This window comes from Panicum virgatum, chromosome 8N, assembly GCF_016808335.1.
Source record: "Panicum virgatum strain AP13 chromosome 8N, P.virgatum_v5, whole genome shotgun sequence".
In the NCBI taxonomy this organism is placed as follows: Eukaryota; Viridiplantae; Streptophyta; class Magnoliopsida; order Poales; family Poaceae; genus Panicum; species Panicum virgatum.
Genome location: NC_053152.1, coordinates 13,865,040 through 13,875,566, shown reverse-complemented (window position 1 = coordinate 13,875,566; position 10,527 = coordinate 13,865,040). Strand labels below are relative to the sequence as shown.

Sequence of the window (10,527 nt, the reverse complement as noted above, 5' to 3'; positions counted from 1 at the left end):
GTTTTTCTTTTGAATAAAAGCAGGTACAAGAATAAGTGTGGGGGAGATCTTTCAAAGACACAAATTGCAAACTCATTTGAGATCTCTCTCCCAACATGTTGCACAACATTGATGGTCCAGCACGCTGAAAAACAGTATAGATGGGATCCAGAGAAGGATGACCGAACCTCTGGTTCGACCAAACCAACTCTGATTTCCCTCAGTTACCTCTTTTTCCTCTTCAACGATGTTTTGTGCAAAAACACTCCTCATACTCCCTAGGTCTTTGAGTTTAATCAAATTTAATGCTAATTGCTGAAAATAAACTCAATGAACCTTGCCAATCACCATATGCACTCCATGCACTTCATGATCAACTTGCATACTCTTTATTCCTTGACTTTTCACCTTGTTCTTGTGTACTAAAATATAATAGGGAACCCATTCTTTCTAATAATTGACTTTGAGATATGGTTGAATGAATGGAACATAGCTCTTCCTTGCAAAGTACTTGGGATTTATTTTATAAAACTGAAAACACAATAGCATGGCTCCTCATTTGTTTATGAAACTTCTATCCAAGGCAATATGTTGTTCAAAATTGAAAACCTTACACATATGCAACTTGTTATCTCATTTTGTCAAATTATTGTGACCCTCTGTGAGATATATTTCATACTCCCATGATCAAGATCACGTACACTCCACATATATTTGCTAATTCTACACTGGAAGTTGCGCAAGAACATTTCACCCATCCATCTGTATCATCCCACAAAATAATATTCCATGTTATCCATGACCACTCTCTCCAAGTTATCATTTCAAGAAAAAGGACATGGGGCTATGCAAAAAAAAATACATGCTCAAGAAAGCATGATGAAAAAAATGTGTTGGACACATGAAAGGTCCAAGTATTCAAACAAAAGATAGATAGCCCATGTCCAAAGATAATGGAGAGAGATTGTAACATCCCGTAAAAATTATGGAATGTTATATACTCTAAAAATGCGAGTTTTCAAAAACTTTTTGTGTGAATGTGTTAATAGCTAGAATAATTTAAGAATGTCTTCTCTTCTATCTCAAATTCCTAGAATTTAAAACCAAATTAAGATAAGGACTATATCGCTAGTGTGAAATAATTGGAGTTATTTGGCTCTTCTCAAATCTACCTTGTTTAAAATTGTTTGTTGGATTTTATCGAAATTATTTTGAGCTTGTCTGATTGAATTGAGTGGAGTTCAAATTAATTTGAGCCAATTAATTTGAACTCAAATGCTAACAGGCCTAAAGCCTCTAACCCAGTTTAAATCAACCCAGCCTTGCTAGCCCAACCCTTTTTGCCGACCCAGCCTGCCAAAAGGCCATCTTGGGCCTGCACCCTGCGCCAGCCCAACTCCACCCCCACGCCACTTCTCACCCAGCCACTTACAGGTGGGCCCGCCTTGGCAGCCGCACCCACCCTGTTCCTCTTCTCCGCGTTGCCTTTTTCGCCAACGCCGCTCGCTTCCGCGCCGTGCACGCCGCCTCCGCTTCGCGACAAGACGTGGAGACCGCCTCACCTTTTTCCCCGCGCCCTTGACCATCCGCGTGCCCCCGCGCCGAGCCCTCGCCCTTGCGCAGCGTGGCCGGATGCGCACCACGTGCCCCAGCCAGCACAAACGCCGAGGATCGCCGTCCATCCAACCCGTGAAGGCCGAAGCCCTAGTGCCCACGCTATAAATCCCCCACAGCCTGTTGGAAGTGGGTTGTCGAATGAATGATCGAATCAATTGATTGTGTACAGTAAATAGTATATATACAAACCAGAGGGCAGTTGCCATGGCCGAAGAGGTGCCTATTGTCCCAAAGGGTGTCTTGTGTCTAATGTAACTCCTGAAGGGGTGTCAAGTCATTACAGTTGCTAATGACGTGATTATCCTAATTGATCACTAATTAATTAATCTAATTAATCCTAACACTCCCCCTTGATCAATTAATCTTGTGTAGGCACCGTTGCTTGTTTATCATTCGTAGTCTTGAAGCTTTGGAAAAACTCTGTGGGAAAAAACCAAAGTGTTTCGATATACCAGGTAAAACTCCTTAAAACCCAATGGGAAAAATAAGGAGAAACGCCATGAGATATATATATATATATATATATATATATATATATATATATATATATATATATACATCTCCCAATGTTTATAGACCCTTTAGGTAATTCTAAAGTCATAGTCTAAAACAATTTGATCTGAGATCAATATGTCATATATTATCCTTGAAAAACCTCTGTAAGGAAAAATAGATAATATGGCAATTACCACGTGTTAACATTACCTCATTAAAAACTTTATGTGATAAAACTCTTTTAGAAGTAAAATTCATATAAAGAAAAGAGTGTAATGTGATGATTATTCAAGTTATATTTTATTTGATTCTCCCCCTGATCCTTGCAAGTCCCTAAGTCTCTTCATACCAATACCTTCAACGCATTTACGAAATGAAGAGTATGGTAGAGATTTTGTGAATAAATCTGCTAAATTATCACATGACTTGGTCTGCAAGATTTCAATTTCTCCATTCTTTTGGAGTTCATGGGGATAGAATAATTTGGGAATAATATGTTTAGTCATATTACTCTTAATCTAACCTGATTCCATCTGAGTAACACATGCTGAATTATCTTCAAAGATAATTGTTGGTGTCTCAATCGCACCTATACCACATGATTGTATTATGTGGTTTATCATTCTGCGAGCCATACGCATTCACGTGAAGCTTCATATAAAGCTATTATTTCAGAATGATTGGTGGAAGTAGAGATTAGTGTCTGCTTTGTAGATTTCCAAGAGATTGCTGTTCCTCCTTGTAAAAATACAAAGCCTGTTTGGGATCTGCCATTATGGGGATCTGATAAATAACCAGCATCCTATATCCTAACAAACTTGGATATTGATTTTTGTTATAAAATAATCCAAGATCTCTAGTGCCATTGAGATATCTCAATACTGTTTTGACTCCTACCCAATGACGTTTGGTAGGTGCAGCACTATGTCTTGCTAGCAAATTTACTACAAATGCAATATCAGGCCTGGTGCTGTTAGCAAGATACATTAGTGCTCCAATGGCACTTAGATATGGGACATGTGGTCCCAATATCTCCTCTTCTTCTTCTTCCCGTGGTCTAAAAGGATCCTTCTCAATATCTAAAGATCTTACTACCATGGGAGTTTTTGTTGGATATGATTTGTCCATATTGAATTTTTCCAATATTTTCTAGACATAGGCAGCTTGGTATATAAATATACCAGAATGAAAGTGCTCAAGTTGTAAACCCAAGAAAAATTTGGTTTGACCCAAATCTTTCATTTCGAACTCCGTCTTTAAATGATGACATGCTTCATTAATATCGGGTCCATTGCCAATGATATTAAGATCATCAACGTATACCGATATAATACAAAATCCTGTTGAAGATTTCTTAATGAAGTCACATGGACAGTCATCATTATTTGTGTATCCTTTCAATTAAAGGAATTTACTTAACCGATTGTACCACATTCGGCCTGATTGTTTTAAGCCATATAATGACTTTTGCAATTTGATGCAATACATGTTGCGATTTGCCTTATTATATTCGGCTTGGTTTATATTGCTTTCCTTGTTTTTTTGTGCTATTTCATTTCATGAAAATAATTTTTTCTCAGCCAGTTGGTATTGTTGATAAAGTTTGGCTTCACAGGGCCATATGCACAAGGTCCAATGATTGGATTTGTAATTTTGTATCATCATTGAGATTTGAGATGCATGACTGAAAGAATAAGATATGAACTGTGAACTTGTGAAGCCACCAAGGTTACTATTACTAGGCTCTATGGCTGCTGGAGACTATTGACAACAAAACAATGTTAGGAGGGCCTAAGAAAAAAAGCTTGCATGAAAGGTTTGCATTTGATGCAAAACAATGTGTCCATCAAAGAAGCATACAAATCCAAAAAGGAAGAAAGCTTGCATGAAAGGCTTGCATTTGGCATAACAATGTGTCCAACAAAGAAGCATACAAATCCGAAAAGGATAGTTTCCGCGTTAATTCAGTGTATGAGATGACGAGGTGTTGGGTCAGACTAACTTCTTGCGCATTGTAGGACGAGACGAAGGTTCACCGAAAATACACCCGCTGTTTCCAGTGTATATTTTGCTCTGTTTTGTCTGATGGTGACTGATCAAGTTTGTCTCCGCTTCAATGATACTCATCGGATTCGTTCCACAGACGTGGGGCCGCCTCTCCTGTCAGTATGTGCCCTACCGGACAGTAGGCCAGGCCGTGTGGACCTGGCCAAAGTCTTAGTCTTCTTGGACGACTTCAGGTCTCCTCCTATAGCAAGTCTCCTTGGTCCTTGCTTAGTTGCTTGCATCTCTTAAGCTCCAAGCAAGTCCAGATCTCCTCTCACCAGCGCACTCCATTGCGATTGTTGCAGCTCCAACCAAGCATAAGCAGATCAAACACCACACCACACCACTCGGTCTCTGCTGCTGCTCTTGGATGGACTAGCTCACGAAAGGCGTCTGGCTGCCCGGATCCTGTCAAGGTTAGATTCTCTCCTGGTGTTCTGTTACCAGATTACATTCACGAGCAAGTTTAGAGCCTGTCATTTCTCGAATTAGATGCAAAGCTGAGCTTCGACGAGCATATCTAATATCTTGCTAGTGGATCACATGTGAAATTTTCAGTGAGCCTTACTCCCAGATGAAATGCCTGGTCTTATCCTTGTGTTATGTGTAGTGTAATTCCAAGGGCAAAACATCCTTGCGAAGTTTCGATTCAGTTGCATCTCTCCATCTAGACTGTCACCGTGGATTAGCTGGTACATCATTCAAGTATTTCCATCGGAATTTCTGCAGGGTTCAGCTCAGGCCTGGAATTTCTGCAGGGTTCAGCTCAGGCCTTTTGGACTCTTTCCTTTATGTGTCAGGGGTTGTAGCAGAGTTACAAGCTCCAATCACCAGCAGGTGCAGATTACCTTCTCTGAATCCTCACTCACAAATTTTTGCATCTCCAGAACATTCTCTTTGCTTGGTGATACGATGACTAGCCATGCCTGGCAATTTTAGCAACGAGAATTTTCTTTTAGAGAAATGAAAATCCAAGTATTTCGCAGAATTTCCCCCTTTACAAGGTTGAAATAGAAGCCCCTCTGCTTAGAGACAGTTGAAGATTTAGACCTGACTACAAAAACACAGACATAAAAAATAGTCATCAGCCCACATTCCTAAAATTTCACAGAACGTCCAAACTGATAGCTTATGTATTATGAAAGCAAGCATATCTACAAAGCATAGTTCGGCAGAAGCATTATCGGGCATTTGGGTGCCAAAAATACCTGAAGTTCTGAACTCCAAACTTGTGTCCAGCAGGGATCAACTGGTCAAGTCATTAGACAAATCTACCATGAATATATCACAAACTGTTTGGAAGGCTTAGGAGTATCACAAATCACTACAACCTGTTTGGAAGCATTAGAAATTATAGCCTCTTAAAAACAAAGCATGCAATTGCCATCCCACAAGTACCAACTCCTTTAGTTTGATATATGATGAATTTGGAAAGTAATACAACATCCAAAGTAATGAATCTATTCATGTATGCTGGCATGACTAGAGGGTTTATTACTCCCTCCGTTCTCTTTTGATAGTCCTAATTCATCTTAGAACAATGACCAAAAAGTACCTTGCTTATCATCTCATTAATTATGACTCCTCGTTTTTTATGTTATCATATACATGCACCAATCTTTTCTATAGAAAAGTTACTCTGCATGGGAATTGAAGGCCATCCATACTTCCCAAGATGTCAACCCAAATAGGACTATCAAAAGAGAATAATTTAATTTTGGAAATAGGACAATCAAAAGAGAATGGAGGGAGTATTTAGCAAGCATACCATGATTCAGAACAGCAGAGCCCCATAGCTTCTTGCATTGTATAAAGATTTACACTGTCACCTTGCACAACACATATCCATATTCCAACTTCGCCTGACAAGTTGCATACTCCCTCCGTCCTAAAATACAAGTCATTCTAGATTTGTCCTAAGTCAAACTTTCTTAGGTTTGACCAAATTTATGGTGAAAAGTATCAACATTTATGACATTAAATAGGTATATTTTGAAAATACACTTCATGGTGAATTTAATGATACTTATTTGATATCATAAATATTGTCGTGGAGTGGAAACCCACAGCCGAGTGGCGTAATGCACCCGCCTAAGCCCAGAGGGTGAGTACTCGGGGGTTAGCTAGGACTAGTTCTATCTCGCTGGAAGAACACGATGAACACAGCAGGTTTAGAGTGGTTCGGGCCGCCGGAGCGTAATACCCTACGTCCACTGTGTGTTGTATTGCTTGTGTTCCCTTCGTCTCAAGAGAGTCTGAGAGAACTTGGTGTGTGCAGCGAGCGCCTCCCTCTTATATCTCAAGGGAGGCGCGTACATGGCCGTTGGGTCCCCGACAGGTGGGCCCAATCGATGTAGTATAAAATAACGTACTGTTCATACATTATGGCGTTGCAGGCGAAGGAGATCTCATTCCCGGATTTCCTTACTCTGCCCGCGGGAATCCTTCGTCCAGCATATCCATGCCCTGTCTTGTCGAAACGGCGCCAGGGTGTAGCTTGCGGCGTTGCCTGCAGCATAGTTGAACGGGCCGTGTAGCTTGCGGCGTAGGCGGCATGATGGAAAAGTGTCGTGCCGTCGTATCCATTTAATGCGGCAGACGGGCTCTGCGCGGATGCGGCTGCACTGTGTACCTCGATAATATGTGGTCTACAGTGAGGCCTGACAAAGGCTGCCCCGCGTGCTGCGGCGGTAGAGCACGCCTCAACCACCCGCATTGAATGCGGTGGGTGGGCGAGTCTTCCAGCGGAAGACCTGCGCCCGCGCCTGCGGGACACGTGGCGGCTTCGGACCCCCCCAACGGTATGTTGGTTCTACGCGCGAGGGAGGTCCGGATGGACGCGGGAGGTCCCGGACCCCTTTGGGGGGTCCGGGGCCTCGGCTGTTGGCTCGGAGCTTCCCCTCCTTAGGGACACGTGAAGTCTCCGGACCCGTCCCAGAGCGGGGAGCGGGTCCGGGGCCATTGTCCGGTGAGGTAAGAGCCTGACCCGTGGGGCCCGGCTGCTCCGCCCCTTATGGCGTAGTTACGGATGACTACGGAGTCCTACCTTACTGTAGTAAGAGTGGGTATCCCTGCTACAGGGTACCGACAAATATTTACAGGTTTTTATATAAATCTGGTCAAACTTTAGAAAATTTTAGTCCTGACAAACCTAGAATGACTTGTATTTTTGGGACGGGGGGAGTACATCCCACTACTGAGCTTCCTGGGAAAAAGAAAGAAATAAAGATAGAAAGTTAGAATAATGGAAATGATAAAGGCATTGCAATTAAATCATTGCATATCAATATCAGAATCTGTTCCTGGCCGATGATCCATTTAATCGTGACAATAAATAAGCTTATGTGCACAAAACTATCCAACATCTCGCCGATTTACCCTCTTTAAAGGCCTCTCCACAGGTACAAATTTATATGGAGTCTTATGGTTCACAAGGCAGGCGAAAACACAAAAGCTAAAAATTAGAAGCTATTTGACATGGTAACCAGGATCAGGCAAAACAACTAATTTACACACTACTATAACAAAACTGGAGAAATGCTCAAGCATACAGGTAGGAAGCCACTTGAACTGACATGCCCAGCTGTTTCTGTACCAACCTAACACCTCCAGAGGTTCAGTGGACAAAGGACGTTTTAATAGCATGCTCCATAGACTACGAAACCAAGCATTTGGCATTTATCAATAAACTTAGCTTATCTTGATTGAAACAGTAGTTATTCCTGCCACAGCATCAGGGTACATCTTGGGAATAAAGATATCTGAAATTCTGTACTTAGAAGTTATGTTTGTTAGTCACGTGTCTCATGTCACTAGAAAAATCTGCAGTCACGCTGAAAGATATCCAAAACAGTAGTTATACTGCTTTGAACCCTCAGCAAAATACACCTTAAGATAAAAGGATGACAAACAGCTAAAGAGAGTGTTAGAGTATATCAGGAATATCTGTATACTAGATAGATTAGGATTGTATCCATATCCTACTATATCTGTAGGAGAGGCTCCTTGTCCTCCAAGTCATGTACCCCTATATATTCAGCCCTAAGGCTCAGACTACAATAATCCATCAATTATACACCAATTCTATTCTCCTACAGAGAGGCTGCTCTGCAAGACTACCTCCAAAGTAGGCAGGAACCTTTCAGCATAATAAGGAACTCTAAGAAGATACTACCTTTCGCTAACCCGATGGCGCCCAACGTGGCGACGGCAGATGCGCCAGCATCAGGCACAGCAAGGCCCGACGCGGCGGCGGATGCGCCAATGCCAGGCGCGGCCACACCTGACGCGGTGGCGCCCGAGGTCCTAGTTACGGCGGCAGTCGCGCCGACACCGGGCGCAGCAACGGCGAGCACAGCGGCGGCGGGCGCAGCAACGGCGAGCACCTCGGTACACGAGGTCCCGACGTCTGTGCCGGACGTCCCCACCCCCAGCTCCGAGCCTGCAGCAGAGGAAGAGCTGGAGGTGGTCTCTGGTAGGCGGCTCCTGCAGGGTCCCCCAGAGGAGGATGTGGTTCCCCTTCCCCAGGTGCTGGTCCAGGTCCGGTAGACGATAGAGGAGGCGACCTCTACCGCCGAGGCGGCCTTCCAGCGGGAGTGGGTGGCCCTGGAGAGCGAGCGCCAGCGCCTCGGCGACTGGCACACCCGCCTAGAGGGGCACACGAAGGCCGAAGCCTCCCATGCTGCGCGTGTTCGGTTCGAACTGAAGGCCGACCTTGAGTCCTACCGAGCCAATCTTTGGAAGGTGTTCGACCGGGAGTTTGCGGTGGCGAGTCGGGAAAAAGCCCTGGTGCTACGGGAGGAGGCTATTGCCAAGGAGGAGGCCAGCCTCGCGGCCCAGCGGTCCGAGCTCGAGTCCCGTAGCCAGGGACTCGAGGTCCGCAAGCTGGAGCTCGACAAGCTCTTCGAGTCCCTGCACCAATGGCGCCAGGAGCTGCAGGCGACCGCCAGCAAGCAGGTTGTTGCCGAGATGGAGCTCGAGGAGGATAGGAAGTCCCTTGCAAAGCGGGAATCCCACGCCACCAACATGGAGCTCCAGCTTGCGCGCCAGTGCGAGGCCCTCAAGTCCCTGAAGGAGTCGGCGGCGAAGAAGGAAGCCAAGCTCGAGGAGAGGACCCACCAGGTAGAGGCGGCCCAGGCAGCACTGGACGCCCGGGTCCAGGAGGCGGTCCGGAAGCTGCAGGAGGACCAGCTCAGGGGGGGCCCAGTGGATCGTCGACTGGGCGAGCGAAGCAAGCTCAGCGCTGGTGCCACTTGGAATGAGTCCAATCCAAGTGGCGGAGCCGCAGCTTCGATTGCTTACGCCCTCCCAGTGCTGAACTCTGCTTCTGATAGACTCCAGCGCTTGGAGCCGATCCTTGCTGGTCATCTTGAAGCTGAGGGCCGCGAGCTATGCCGAATGGTGGCGGAGCACATTCTGACCTGCCTCCGGAGCCACGACCCAGCCATCTCGCTAGCCTCTGTGGTCGATGGTCCAGTGGCGGGGACGGAGGCCTCTGCTCGAGAAAGCGTGCGGGACGTCGTCGACTTCGTCGCTGCTTACTTCAAGCGGGAGCCTGCAGATCCATGAGCTGGACCATCACAGCAGGCGTTCTTTTGCTTTTTGTCTTATGTAAAAAACATTGTACTTGTTGAAACTTTAATAGAAGAAAATTTCAACTTATCTGTTTGTCAGTTGTTCTGGTTTGCAATATGCAGCACCCCGGCGCCCTGGCCCCTCTGGTAGATAGGTTCAGTTGTTAGGACCTATCTGCCATCCGAGCCGCAGAAGACACTCCGGACCCCCGTATGAGGTTGAGCAAGCGTCCTTGGGCATAGGTGTAGCATAGATTGCAAATCGAACGAGCGACTTATTCCCTGTGTAGCAGAAAAAACTACAGAGAGGAAAATCAAACTCGCTTGTATGGTAGTAATGATACTGCAACTTAGCTGTTTGACGCATGCAGAATCGATCCGTGATGTTTGGCTCAAAGCGAACGATCCAGGCCCCCTAGGAGACAGGCTCAGTTGTTTTGAGTCTGTCTACCACCGAGACTGGACCTCGATCTGCATGCAGTCTTAAAGCGGATGCCGGGACCCCCTGGTAGGTAGGCTCAATGGTTTGAGGCTAGCTACCACCAGTCTAGGCCTAACCTGCATACCACTCAAGGTCGAAGCTTAGTAGCAGGCCCGCGGGACTTATTCTGGACCGGCCCCCAAGCTAGTACGAGGTCCGGGGCTCCAGATACGCAGGTCCATGCAGCTCAATGCCTGTTACAGAGTGGTGGAGTGTGTAGGCTTAGGGTGCGGAACCAGACTAAGGCGCTACAAAGGGCTCCGGACCACTCCAGGAAACAAACACGACTTTACCGGACCTGGCTCCGACGTTCCAGACCCCTCCTAGCAGTGGGTG

At 45.5% G+C, this 10,527-nt stretch overlaps 1 protein-coding gene and 1 long non-coding RNA gene across 2 annotated transcripts; both read left to right on the top strand.

Moving 5' to 3' along the window:
- The first annotated feature begins 4,180 nt into the window (after positions 1 to 4,180).
- LOC120685867 lies at positions 4,181 to 6,579 on the top strand. The gene is made up of 2 exons (XR_005679819.1): positions 4,181 to 4,553; positions 4,867 to 6,579. It is a non-coding gene; the product is annotated as an uncharacterized LOC120685867 (long non-coding RNA).
- Positions 6,580 to 8,325: 1,746 nt separating this feature from the next.
- Positions 8,326 to 9,705, top strand: LOC120684805 (unconventional myosin-XVIIIa-like). Its single transcript, XM_039966677.1, has 3 exons — positions 8,326 to 8,601; positions 8,686 to 9,367; positions 9,614 to 9,705. The coding sequence occupies exons 1-3, from the start codon at positions 8,326 to 8,328 to the stop codon at positions 9,703 to 9,705; spliced, it is 1,050 nt and encodes a 349-aa protein (XP_039822611.1).
- Positions 9,706 to 10,527: the final 822 nt, after the last annotated feature.

What these genes read in the sequence shown, in the direction of transcription:
- LOC120684805 (XM_039966677.1), top strand. Translation starts at nt 8,326, where the DNA reads ATGGCGCCCAACGTGGCGACGGCAGATGCGCCAGCATCAGGCACAGCA. An exon ending in CAGCAGAGGAAGAGCTGGAG is followed by an intron (nt 8,602 to 8,685) that starts GTGGTCTCTGGT and finishes CAGGTCCGGTAG; the next exon opens with ACGATAGAGGAGGCGACCTC. An exon ending in TCGTCGACTGGGCGAGCGAA is followed by an intron (nt 9,368 to 9,613) that starts GCAAGCTCAGCG and finishes TCGATGGTCCAG; the next exon opens with TGGCGGGGACGGAGGCCTCT.